Here is a 14784-nt window from a genome sequence, read left to right as displayed (position 1 = left end):
TTTTTTGTGCAAACCCTTTTGCTACTAACCTGGCCTTATACCTCTCTATGTTCCCATTAACATCCCTTTGGGTTAGGTCTTACAAGTTTCCACACTTTGTTTTGACTCATGGAAGCAATATCAGATTCCATTGCTTTATGCCATTATGCAATTTTCAGTACTCTCTAGTGCTTGTTTATAGCTTAATGGATCATTATCTTCCGCATCCAACTATTGTAAATAAAAATACATAATTTCTATTTTCCCCAAAAATTTGTTTTCTTTCTCTTTGAGATCTCCTAAGTTGAGGTTGTTCTATAATTTGTTGTTCAGCTTGAATATGGTCATCAAATTCAACTAAATGCTCATTTTGATCATGGTTAGGAGCATCTTGATCTAAGGCTATTGGTTCCTCCACGTTTTGATTTTGGACCACAGTAGTTTATGTAGCATCAGTTTCCATTTCATTTTCTGAAATGAATGGTAAAATAATTTCCACAACATTTTCTGTATTTTATGTAATTTCTACAAAATATGCAGTCAAGTCCTCAAAGCATTTATTACATATATCTTCATCCATGAACTTAGATTGATGAGTTTCAAAAGTTTTGGTTGTTCTATTAGGTGTGTAAAATTTATAACCTTTTGATTTTTCACAATATCCAATGAAATGGCAACTCATGGTTTTCTGATCTAACTTTTGTGCTTTGTAGGTATTTTTGCTTCAGCATTGCATCCCTAAACATGGAAATGATGCAGGCTTGATTGTTTTCCTGTCCAAAGTTCAAATGGAGTCTTCTCTACAGATTTACTAGGTGCTCGGTTGCAAATATAATTTGAAGTCTTAAGATCCTCACTCCACAATAACTTAGGCAACCCTGTAGTGCACATCATGCTTATCACCATGTTTTTCAAGGTTCTATTGTTCCTTTTTGCTACCCCGTTTTGTTGAAGGTTGTAGGGAGTTGTATACTGAGCCTTAATGTCATGCCCTTGCAAATAAAGTGCAAAAGGTCCCTTTTGTTGGCCTACTTCAATATGTCTACCATAGTACTCCTCTCCTCTATTAGACCTAACAATTTTAATTTTCTTCTCTAGCTGCAATTAAACTTCTGTTTTGTAAATTATGAATGCATGTAGAGCTTGAGATTTTTCTGATAATAGATAAATGTAGCAATACCTAGAAAACTCGTCTATAAAGGTGATAAAGTAAACATTTCCACATATGGTTTTGTGTTTAAAAGGGCCACATATGTCTGTATGTATTAATTCCAATAGTGAATGATTCTAGATGCATTTAAATTTCTTCTATGTGTCATTTTCCCTTTGCAACAATCAGTTAAATCAAAATAATCTAAAGCTGGTAAATTTTTATTCTTTTCCAATGTTTTAAGTCTTTCTTTCGATATATGGCCTAATCTCTTACGCCAAAGGTTAGCAGACTTGTTATTATGTATGGTTCTTTTACTTCCTGCAACATGGTTAACTGAATTTATGCTTTATGCATTCTCAATAGTTAGAATCTCCTGTTTAATCACAGAACAATCTAATTTAAGATAATTATTGCATAACAAACCACCACCAATGTATTCGATCAGAACCTCAAAAAAAATTATTCCATCAAAATCAATAACAATTCTCAATCCAATACCAACCAAAAGACCTACTAAAGTAATATTCCTTTTTAAAGAATGAATATAAGAAACATTGTTCAAGAACAGAAAATTTCCTAGTCCTAGATCAATCTCCAAGGTTCAAGAATAGAAAATTTCCTAACTGCTACCCTCGCTCCATTCCCAACACAAACTTGCTGCTCACTGTCCCTTGGTACTCTCTTCTTTATGATACACTGCAATGAAGTGGTAATATGGATGGGTGCGCCCGAGCCAACCAATATCAATGAGTATCTACATTAACAAAATTAACTTCTAGGAAAAAAACTGAATTAGGGAATGAGTCACCTTTCTTAATCACTCGGGATTTGAACCTTGGATAGTCCTTTTTGTGACCGACCCTCTTACAAAAGAAACACTTAAACCTTGGCCCATTCCCTCCAGCCTCTCCATTGCAGCCCTTAACATAGTATTATTTTCTCACATGCCTCCCCATGATCCCCATAAACTTTAGTTATGACAGTTTTCTTAACTTTCAGTTTGTTCTTACCCTTCATTTTGGCTTCTCAGCTAGGTTAATGGCAGTGGTTGGCTTGGACTCTTTCTTAATCCTCTCTTCCTCATTGACATGAGTTTGTTGAGGCTACAATTGGCTTCAGATGCATTGTAGAAGGTTTTCAGGTTACTGAAGGTGGCAGGCAAGGAATCTAGCATTTGAGCCACAACCTGGTGATCTTTAACTCTCATATTCAAGTCTCTAAGCCTAGCATTAATGTCCATCATGCCTATAATATGTTCTCTCACAGAGTCAACACCAGAAAAAGTCATGTCATAAAACTGCCTAGACAACCTAGAAATCTCAGCTTGATCATTTTCCATGTAATACTGAGAAATAGGCTCTAGATGATCCCAAGCAGTTTCAAGTTCCTTAATCGACCCTCTAACAGAATCTATCATGGTGGTTCTAATGAAGCTTTTAGGCTTTCTATTGCTAGTGTGCCACTCCTTATATGCCTTCTTGGTCTCAGCATCATCTCCATCAGTAGGCTTAGCAGGGACATCCTCCACCATGCATAAATCCAAATTGGCCGGTTGATCATGGTAATATGATAATCTATGTGCCTTTGCCAGTCCTTATAGTTAGTTCCATTAAGCATCGATAGAATATCTGCAAAATGCAAACATCTGGGATGTCGGATGTGAAGATGGATGCATCCAGGTAAGCATATACATTTCTCTCACTTGCCCCTTTTTCTTTTGTTTCTCTGTTAAATTTCAAATTTTTATTTTGTCCTTAGTGGTGGGATTTCTCATCATCTTATTTGGCGATTACCAAATTGTAGGAATGCTAGCTACTAATGAAATCTGAAGTGAAGTATAATCGCAACCATTTCTTTTGCATAAAGGATATGGTTCCATAATAATGAATTTTTGAACCTTGATCACAATGTAACACTGGGGACCTATTTCGTTTTTTTTTTAACACTTACCATATCAAGTGCAAGTGATAGGGAAGATTGAAGTAATCCCCAAATGCAGCTCTGTACACTTGCCACATTCTTTCTCAATAGGAATGGAGGACATTTGGTCATTTGGGTTCAAACTTTGGTAATACGCGTAAGATACAATCTTCCATATGGGTTTCGTTGGGTGCTTATGAAAATTTGATGTGTAAATAAAAATTGATATGATTTTCCGATGTGGCAATCTAGAAAAGTGAGGTCGATGCAATATATGAATTGGTGTATTACCACTAAAATGTATTAAAACAACTATTTTAAAATATATAAAAAAATAGTTAAAAATGATCACTCTGAGAAGTGGGGCATTATCTTGCGTCTATGAAACTCAAGCTTCGTGCTCGTCTCTTTGTCTTAAGTCTCTTTTCATCTTCTTTTGCCTTTTTCTTTGTGGGCTTTCCTTTTTTCTCTTTTTCATTGGCCTCTTTTTTCTTTTTATTTTCTTTTTTTCATCTTTTTTCTTTTGTGTCAGGCTCCGCCGTGCTTCGCCGCAAGCCAAGGCCACTGAACCTCAGAAATCAGGCTCTGCCTCGCTCCTCCGTGCACTAAAGTCACAAAGCCTCAGATCTTAGGCCTTTACAATTCTCTGCCGCTCACCAAAGGCACTGAACCTCAGTTCTCAAGCCTCTGTCGTGCTCCCCCGCGTGCCAAAGCAACTTAACCTCAGATTTCAGGCATTTGCCGTGCTCCCATGTGCGCCAAAGCAACTGAACCTCAAATCTCAGGCCTCTGATGAATGCTCGATTACTCGACATCAATATTTAACCTTGTAAGCATCGTAAGTAGTATAAAGCAAGAGGGTATCGTTCACAAACCGGGGATCTAGCCAGGGCTTAGGATCACAAACATTTAACACGAACTCATAAAGATATAAAAAGTTTGATATAGGTTCGGATTGAGATATAAAAACAGTAAATAAAATCTAAACTAATATGTACATGTGATCAACCAACCAACACATAAACAATCACCAAACAAATCATGTAGGAACAAAAGCCATCGAATTCCCTTCTCATTCATGTTCATGCCGTAGATATCAAGGTTCCAAACTAAGTTCGATCATGCATCAAGTTCCTACTTGGTTCCTAATACATGGATACATTCGAGCTTAACTACTTGTCTTGCTACGAAATCTAACATACCAATTCATCATGCAATTACATATCACATAGAGAAATCAACATGTTTAAGTACCTATCCAATGCCGAACTTAGAATCAAAAATCGGTGAAAAAAACAAAGAACAATTACTCCACTACTTGTATCCTAATCGTTACTAACTTTGAATGATTAACATAAGCAACATCAACTACTTGTCTTAATCACACATGCAATATAAGAACACATCGAAATTAATCAAGAACATAGAACAATAACTCACGGCATCAAAATAGAAATCATTGAAGAAAAATCGAATTCTTCATATCATACACAATTCGAAAGTCACAACTATCTCATAGACAAGATTGAATTGAACTTTAACAAAACAAAACAAGAAATCATCCAAGAACAAGAAAACATAAAACCGAAATAAAACATGAAGATCATAGAGTTACACTTTGAAATAATCCTACGGGGTTTATTCCAAGCAAACAAAGATCCTAGGCTACTTGCTTCGAATCCAAAGGTTGAGAAAAGATGAATTTCGGTTTTCGGATTTCTTGGAGGATGGAAGAGTGTTTCAGCAGAGCTATGGCTGGTACTTGTGTGCAAGGTTGATGATCATCTGAATGGGGAGGCCGAGCCTCTATATATAGGAGTTTTGGAAGCCTCTTGTCGTCCCATTTAGGAGATAGAATCCAATTGGGAAGCTGAAATCCTCTTTGTTATGGATTTTGATTCATGTACTTCATATCCAACTTGATGTAGGAAACCAAGTCCAATAGGGAGACCACAATAAGGGCTGCACGGCATCATCTCTTGGTCCAACTAGGGGTAGCTAGGCCGGCTTCCTCTTCTCCTTCTTCAACTCGAACATGATTTCCTTATCTCACTAGGAATGCACCACGGCAACACTTCTTCCTTTCCAAATATGATTTGTCTTTCCTGAAAAGAATTCGACGATTAGGAAATATGAAAGAATGAAAATAGGAAAGTAGAATCCTAGTCGAGTAAGGAATCCTAGCTCAATAAGGATTTCTAACACTTAGCACAATTTCATCATCAAATTATTCAATTTCGAAATAGCTCTACTTAGCACATACAAATGACAACTATGAACCTAAAACAACTAAATAAGAAGTAACAAAGCATAAGAATATGGCATATATACATTAAGAATGTCACACTTTGTGCTCCTATCAGCCTCTACCGTGCTTCTTTTCACTCGTGGCGCCTCGTTCGCTCGTCGGTGTCCTCGATCGCTTTGTCGCTCCAGATCAAATTTTAGGTTTTGGAAATGAAATTGAGAATGGCAATGAAGAATATATAGGATGACATTTTTGTGATTTAAGAAACTTTAAGGGGTAGTTATTTTTCAGGTTTGAGTGAAGTTGACAGCTCGTTTTGTCCGTTTGGTCCGCATGGGATATGAGAAATAGGTTTCGCTATTGGTAAATATTGCTTCCAAATTGTAGTTATGGGTAAGAACCCCAAAAGAGAAAAAGAGGAAGTAGATGATCATTGAGGGCAAATTATTTTATAACAAACAAAGAAACACCAAGTTATTAACCAACATTACAGAGGACAAATTGGCTTTTTTAGGGCTTCATGAGGATTGATATTTTTCCTCTTATTGATTCACCATATATGTCCTACACCTCTCTTGACTGTAATTAAAAGTTGAGTTTGCCGGTTGGTCTTATAATCCAAGGATCATGCATGGCTTTGTTAACGCCCACTGCCACCAATGTTTCCAGTACCAGGGCTTGGTCCCGATTCCTTAATCCTCCCAAATATCGATGAGCTCAGATAAGAGCTAATTTGTTGTGCTAGCCTCGGATGCGCTATGCCACCATTTGCTTGTCTTGAATTTACTACATCAATATTCTTTCTCTCTGAGTCCTCTTTCATTAGAGACAATATTGGACTTGGATCAGAGTTGTATGACTGGTATCGTTTTCCAGTTCCACCATGTCTAGCACCAATTAGTGGCTCATCAGAGTTCGCAGCCAATTTGGAACTGACTATTGGTCGAGCTTGGGTTCTCATAAGAGTAAAAGTAAGAAGCATGAGAAGAACTACCACACCAAACCTTTCAGAATAGAGCATGGCCATTTTGTTTGACTGAAAGTTTTTGAGTTGCCAAAGAGTATTGGATGGTAGAGTATATGGGTTTAGAGACTCTTATATACCAGTAGAAAGAGATAAAAACTCCAAGTTTTAAGTTTATAACAACAAATCTATGACTTCCAATATTCAGAGAAACCTCATGATTGTAGTAGCGTAATCGAAGATTTCCTTCTTTATTGGCTATGAAATGCTAACACAAAGGATTCTGCATATCTGGTATAAAATAATGAATTCAAGCATAAACCAACCCCATTCTTCGTGGAATGACCAAATTGTCATTAGTAGTATCCTTTGCGACCATGCACTCCCAAAACTTTATGTGTTCTCAATTTGAGTTAATCAAAACAACTTAATGGATCGCAAGATATATATATATATATATATATATATATATGATTAAATACTTGTGACACACTATACTTTAGGTGTAAAAACAGTTTTGTCCTTCTACTTTCAAATTTAATCTGTATATCTTTTAACTCTTATTTTTTAACAGTTTTGTCCTTCTTTTTAACAGTTTAGTCAATTCTGTTAGTTGACCGTCAAAAAATTCTGTTAAGCCGTTAAAATGCCTAGAATACCCCCAATTCAAATAATATTTTTTTCTTTCTTTTCTCATGAATTTTTTATTTTCTCTTTTTGTTTTCTTGGTTTTAAATTTAATTCATCATATGTGCTATCAAATATATATAATTGTAATCAACACAAATTATCAATTGTAAACAAGAGGAGAATTAATGACAATTGCTTAACATCAAGTTGGAAATAAATAATTCGAAACTATTTTTTGCATCAAAGTATGGATATGATAGTAGAAGTCTTTTTTGTCTTAGCATTATAGAAATTAATCAAAATATGTTTGTAGAGCATCATAATATAAATGAAGTTTATAATTAGATTTGAGTACTGGCACTCACATGTCATTTTAAGCATTATCCAATTGATTATAAGATGTTTACAATTAATTTGATAATTTGTGTTGATTATAATTATATATATTTGATAGCACATATGATGAATGAAATTTAAAAACAAGAAAAACAAAAAGAAAGACCAAAAGAGAAACTAAAAAGGGCATAAGAAAAAAAGAAAAAAATATGATTTGAATTTGGGGTATTTTAGACATTTTAACGGCTTAACGGAATTTTTTAACGGTCAACTAACAGAATGAACAAAACTGTTAAAAAATAAAAGTTAAAGGATATACAGATTAAATATGAAAGTAGAAGGACAAAACTGTTTTTACACATAAAGTATAAGGTGTCACAAGTATTTAACCCATATATATAATGCAAATGATCGATTTGTCTAATTAGCTCAGTTATGTCACTGAAATTCTTCTATATTGCTTCGATGAGACTCAGATGTGCTATTATACTATGAGAGATTCAATACAGAGCCGGAAATGTGGCCGGACCGGCCGGTGCATTGACGAAACAAATTAAAGTAATCTTTATCACATCTGTATATCACTGTTTTCTTTTTAATAAAACAAAGAGAAGTATGTAGATAGATCTGTAGATGGCCGATTGTAGCTAGTAAATTGGTGTAAAAACTTTGTAGAACATACATCATTCATCCTAATGTTGAAATTGGGTTCACTCCTTCGCATATAAAGAGAAGTCATCTACTCATTCTAGTCAATGTCATCTACTTGAGAGTGCAGTACGTACGTAGTTGGTACGTAGTAGCATGACAAGTGCCTGAGAGAATTTACTTTAACTAGGTACTGTGTACAAGAAAGATTTACTGTTTCTATTTTTTTTAAATAATGGGATAATTTATCTTTACAATACTATGTACTTCTTACTATTATAGGACAACAGTCACAACACTATGTACGTCTTACTTTTTAGGGTTATATACATATATGGGGGCTTGGACTAAGCTGAAAACTAGGCTTATATATGATAAAGTTCAATGATCGATGAGCAAACAAGTTACAAATTCCCAGCAGCGAAAACAAGATATGAATCTCTACTATTACTCAGATGTTGTTACTTGGCTGTCGTTACTCAACTGCCACTACTCGGTTGCTATTCACCAAACAAAACAAAAGATGAAATTCAGCTGCCTTTACTCAACGAGCAAAACGTGTATATGTCAAGCCAAATTTTATCAAGCAAGTCTTATTAAGCCAAATTCTATCAAGTAAGTTTTATCCAACTTTTAGCAAGCAAAGTGTATTCATAGTAGGAATGCAATCCCAGTAGTGATTTTAAGCACTAAAGAAGAAAGAAGCATTAGTCAGAAGATAAACAAAGAAGAAGAGCAGGATTAATAAAAGTCAAAAGCATCAATGCCAATATTCAAAAGTCAGGGACCTCATTGTTGGAGATGAGAGATCCCACATCTAAGAAGTAACAAATAAAATAGAGATTATAAGTGGGTGGATGATAACCAATTATACCGAAGTCTTTTGTGATTAAAACCCAACACATGTGAGGTGGCTAAGTTGGGACAATATCGGTACAGTTGGTCCATGAGCCACGCTTGTCGCTGTTTAACATGGTATCAGAGCGGGTTCCTCTCCAGTCGCGCCTCCAATCTGTCGTGGGCTCGAGTTGGGTGCCACTTTGTCATGAGGCCATGATGGGTGCCACTTTATCATGCCATCAGAGGGTTTTCCGATTGGATGGTCACCAAGTGTCATTGGTTACTTAACCTTTGTTTATTTCGTCCCAGTGTGTGGGATGTTAATTTGTCACGTGCAAACCTAAAAATTAGGTTGCACGTGAGGGGGCGTGTTGAAGATGAGAGATCCCACAGCTAAGAAGTGACAAATAAAATAGAGATTATAAGTGGGTGGATAATAACCAATTGTACCGAGGCATTTTGTGATTAAAACTCAACATATGTGAGGTGGCTAAGTTGGGACAATATCGGTACAGTTGGTCTATGGGCCACACTTGTCGCTGTTTAACACTCATGTCAAAAGAACAGGCAAAGTCCTGGCAATTCCAAAACCTAAGGAAAGAGAAATAAAAGTCATATGCTCATAAAGGAAAATACATTGGCCTTAATATAGATAATGAGAGAAGCAACTTTCTTCACTCCATGAGGTTTTTAACACCTGGTCCAAGAGCGACTCAGGAACATCATGAAGATCAAAGCTCGGGTCACTCTTGGCTATACTCAGCTTTTCTTAAAGCTTAGCGAGTTCCTTCTTAGCACATGAGACTTTCTCTTGCAACTCAAGAATCTTAGCACAATGCTCATCCAACCCTTTTGGATTCATCACATAATCAAAGTGCTGTTGGGATGATTGCCTAAGCGAATCTATCAGAAAGTCAACCCTAAAACTAGTCTCCATGAAATCACAGCAAGCATGTCTCTAAATAAGCGTAACTTATTCAGTACACGGCCCGTGTATATGGGAGGGGCATCTAGACCGTCCATTTTGACACATCAAATTGTTTTTAGAGATGGGCTAACATGAGTTTTGAGTGGCGCGTTGCGCGTGGTTGTGAAGATGTCTTTGATACCCTCGATATTGAACAGAGGCATCATATTCCTCGATCAATTCCTGTGTGTATATTCCTTCCATGGTTTTTCCTCAAAACCCAACCTCTACGAATTCAAACCCAAAGATCACAACTTAAACCCAAAGCTGAAACTTCACAAATTCAAACATTTCAAAGAGAGATTCGAAGTTGGTATCCACCTTCGTGGTTGACGGGGATGGAGTCGGCGACAATTACAAAAGCATTGGAATTGGGTTTTGAGGGAATAACTGTGGTCTTTGATTGGTTGAAGGAGAAGGAGGTGGAGATACATGCCATGATCATGGTAGCCATGGCCATTGGAGATGCAAAAATTGCAGAACCTCTTTTCTAGGAACGAAGATGAGGAAAGGAAGAAGAGAGATAACTACTTTTCAATTGTCTATTCTATTATTTGTTTTGTCTAAACATGAGATAAAGTGTTTGGGCCTGGGTCGTGGGCTTGGGTTTTGGGTCCACTAGTTTAGTATAACTTTTACTTAAAGTTTAAAATAAACTTGTAGGATATAGCATTATGAAAACAACTATATAGAGGAAATGTGTTGCACCCAATCGACACTACCCGATGTCATCGGTACATTTAATTACATGCGCGGTAAAATATTCATCCCATTTGGGGTTTGTTTGACTATCGGTAACTCCGGTCAACCGAAAAAGTACTAATTTGCCCTATGGGAGGAGCCATTACCGGGAGCCGATGACTGAGCAGCTTTTACATTTTCCCAACCACATAATAATCATGACTGAGTGTGTGCATTCGAATTCGAACAAACAATTCTTGAAGGACCCGGTCAAAGGGTTTCCTTTTGGTAATTTGGCATAGTTTTCAGTTGACCGGAATTACCGACGGTCAAATGATTCCCGAATGTGATGAAATTTTTACCACGCACGCAATTATATGTCCCTATGACATCAGGCGGTGTCGATCTTCCATACATTGAACTTAAGTTCGTGATCAACAAAGTGTGCACTAATGTAGTAGTATAACATTTTAACTAATTTAAAATAAACATGTGGCATTATGAAACAACTACATGGGGGAAATCTCTCACACCAAATCGACACCACATGATGTAATCGGTACATTTAATTATGCCCGCGATAAAAATTTCATCCCATTTGGGGTTCTTTTAAGCGTCGGTAACTCTGGTCAACCGAAAAAACTACTAATTTTCCCTAAGGGAGGAGCCATCCCGGGAGTCGATGACCAAACAACTTTTACATTTTCCCAACCACATAATAATTGCGATTGACTGTGTGCGATCAAATTCGAAAAAACAATTCCGGAAGGACCCGGTCAAAGGTTTCCTTTTGGTAAAATAGTTTGCGGTTGACCAGAGTTACCGATGATCAAACGATTCCCGAATGTGATGAAATTTTTACCACGGGTGTAATTATATGTGCCGATGATATTGAGCAGTGGCGATCTTCCATACGTTGAACTTAAGTTCGTGATCAACAAGGTGTGCACTAATGCAGTATAACATTTTAACAAAGTTTAAAATAAATATGTATTATGAAGAACTACATGGGAGAAATGTCTCGCACGCAATCAACACCACCCGATGTCATCGGTACATTTAATTACGCCCGCGGTAAAAATTTCATCCCATTTGGGGTTTGTTTGACCGTGGGTAACTCTGGTTAACTAAAAAAAATACTAATTTGCCCTATGGGAGGAGCCATCACCGGAAGCCGATGACTGAGCGGCTTTTACATTTCTCCAACCAAATAATAATGATGAATGAGTGTGCAGTCGAATTTGAAAAAACAATTTCGGAAGGACCCGGTCAAAGGGTTTCCTTTTGGTAAATCGACATAATTCATGCATCCTTCCAGTATTAGTGTTCATTCAAAGTCTAACAAAATATGGGAATATCAATATTTCTTCACTCATCAATAGTTCAAAAGATATATAAACACACTGTTGTAAAAATATAAAACTTCGTTAATCACACTGTAGCAAAAATCCAAAATCAGTTAATTTAATGGCAAAATGAAATAGTAGGAACTTCACCACAATATATAATTTACATCGTCATTAGCCCAAAACCATAAAACTACAGTAAAAGTACGATAAAAACTCGTTAAATTAACACTCGATTAATTAATAACTTCGCTAAAATAATCATCTTTTCCAATCCCGACTTGGGGCTAACATGCTAAATTAATATTTCGTTAAATTTATAAAATAATAGACTTTCGAGAATTGACATGGATCCCATAAAATATAAATTAATAATGACTTAATTTATATACCTCTATAAGGATCTCGTTGAAGAATTTTCTTGATTCAATTATCATCAAATAGAATATTACAATACATTACACAACAAAATATTTTGAACAACGGTATCCGTGATAAATCCAACAATGTGGTGCATAAACGAAAAATAAAACTCTTTTTTTCTTCGAAAAAGTGAAAGAAAATATTTATTATAGCTTGGTATGTTATTAAGTAATCAAGAAATTAATAGATGGTTAAGGAGAATGAATACAACAATAGAGAGAACAATTGACTCTTTCACTAATAGGGCCTCTATTTATAGAGGATTACACATAGACATAATGTCACGACCCCGAATTTCGAATACTAAAAATTCGAATTAGAAGCCATGAAAACTCTAAAACAATCTCAAGTATATTGAAATCATCTTATCATAACAGTGTATCGAAACTAAGTCCACATCATGACTCAATCGACTTGAATAATACACAACCAATGAAAATATATAATTCACTCAATCCTCACCAGAAACAGCAGAAAGAAATCTCTGACAATCTTCAGCGAAAGCCCTCAAATTCTGCTAATCCACACTTGCAGAACTATCCCCTACACCATCGAATAGGTGCACCGGGATTGTAAACACAAAGCCGGTAAGCTTTGCAGCTCGTATGAGTAACAACAAAATAACTCGCATATAAATACAAAAGAAAAATACTGAAAATTTTAATTATAAATGTACTCATGAGTCACATGACGGCTTATCTGGTTGTCCAATAATATCTGAAAATATAAGTGCTCATGAGAATCGGGCAACCGATCTGTCTACCTAAATACATTTATAATACGGGTACTCATGAGACTCAGGTACTCATCTGTTACCCCTCATGCTAGTACGCCGCCAGACATTGGGCAACCATCTGTTACCTAATATCCAAAAATATGAGTACTCATAAGCCGGTAACCCATCTGTTTCCTCTCATGCCAGTACACCGGCAGACAGACTAGAGCTCTAACCGCATCATAACTTTCGCCCGGCCAAGGCTAAGTTCCGACATGCCAACACGTCCGAAGACAGAAAAACACATCCGAAGACATAACACAGGTCTGAAGACAGAAAAAACACGTCCGAAGACAGAAAACGTTTTAACAAAACTCAATGTTAAAACTACGTACAATAACAATCCACTCATGTTATTGTAGTACAACAAGAGACTCTTGCTCAATAAAAATAAATATAGGTTGCCACAGTATAATTCATTTGGAAATAAGAACGTAACAGTATATAATATAGCAACTCATATTATATACATGTCATAGTTCGATCTTTTTAAGAAAACATAAATATGAGTCACCACCAAGGATAGACTCGTCATAGTGAGATTTACTCACATTCACCATAGTCCATAATCACAACAACATTTTCAAAATCATTTATTAAAATAGCATTTCACTTACCCATGAACTGTAGAGGATCAAGTTCATGTAATTTAAATTAAAACATATTTTTAAAATAATTTTTTATAAACTAGTGATGCAACGACTATGGTGACAACTCAAACTAAAATCAATAATTATAATACTACTTCGATCATGATGATCATTGTGAGGTTTACTCACCTTATTTCCTGCGTGCAACTTCCACGACACTGAAAGTAGTTTCCTCACTCGTTTCGTCGGTCACCTAATAACATTATAAAATGCTTAGAAAATGATACGTAAAATATCAGGTGACGTTTTTAGTACATCTAAATTTTGTCCAAAAAACACTGTTCATGTTTTATTGTTTTACTAAACGCTGTTCAAATTACTGTTTTACTAAATACTGTGAACAGAGTATTGTTCACCATAACTGTTCATGAACAATATTCACAGTACTATTCATGCGTCGCCACTGTTCACCGACCGCCACCAATGACCACCAAATTTCACCATCACAATCTAAATGACATTCCTAACGACTTCCTAGTTCACCACAAAGTCTAATTCAGAGCCTAAACAGTTCAATTTAACTAGAACCGCAAAGCTCCAATTTAAAACCTATGATTTATTTTCTTCGATTCTCCTAGCACACAACGATTTGGGATAAATCTTTTGGAGGGTTTGTAGTATGGAAGGAGACCTTCAAAATGGGACAAGAATCTTACCGATTGGTTGCCGGATGAGGGAGATACGACGAGTTAAAGTTCGGCGAAATATGCATTTTCGGATGAACTTCTTGGCTTCACCGTTCCCAAACGACAACGAGATGACGGGTGACGCTACCACTAATCGACAGGGGACACAATAACCTTTCAAACGTGACCGGTGCGGTGCTATATGGTGGCCGGACGGCGGAGATCCGGCAGCCCAAAGTCAGCCACTCGGAGAGAGAAAAATTTGGGATTTTCGGGTATGAACAGCACCCATGAACAGTACCCGATCCGGATTTCTGATTGTTCTCCCCTTTTTCATCTTTAATTCGTAACTTCTTTATACGAACTCTGATTTAAGCGTGCCGCATGTCCACGAATTCGTATCGACGAGCTCTACGACTTTCATGTAAGAAGTTTTCTAAGAAACGCAATGAGTCAAAAGTCAACTCTTAGACTCATCAAATTGAACGTTTCTGAACAATTAATCTTTCGAACCCTTTCGTTTTCATCCTCGTCTAATACAATTGGACAATGACCAACTTAATAATATCAGGGAACTCATTGGAAATTAGATATGAAT

The 14784-nt window shown here is 36.3% G+C and overlaps 1 protein-coding gene across 1 annotated transcript; it reads right to left on the bottom strand.

Annotated features, from left to right (window-relative positions):
• Positions 1-2162: 2162 nt before the first annotated feature.
• Positions 2163-2663, bottom strand: LOC126803627 (uncharacterized). Its single transcript, XM_050531405.1, has one exon. It carries the CDS (start codon positions 2661-2663, stop codon positions 2163-2165), a length of 501 nt encoding a protein of 166 aa, XP_050387362.1.
• Positions 2664-14784: the final 12121 nt, after the last annotated feature.

Source organism: Argentina anserina, chromosome 1, assembly GCF_933775445.1.
Source record: "Argentina anserina chromosome 1, drPotAnse1.1, whole genome shotgun sequence".
In the NCBI taxonomy this organism is placed as follows: Eukaryota; Viridiplantae; Streptophyta; class Magnoliopsida; order Rosales; family Rosaceae; genus Argentina; species Argentina anserina.
This window is presented reverse-complemented; position numbering and strand designations above follow the sequence as displayed.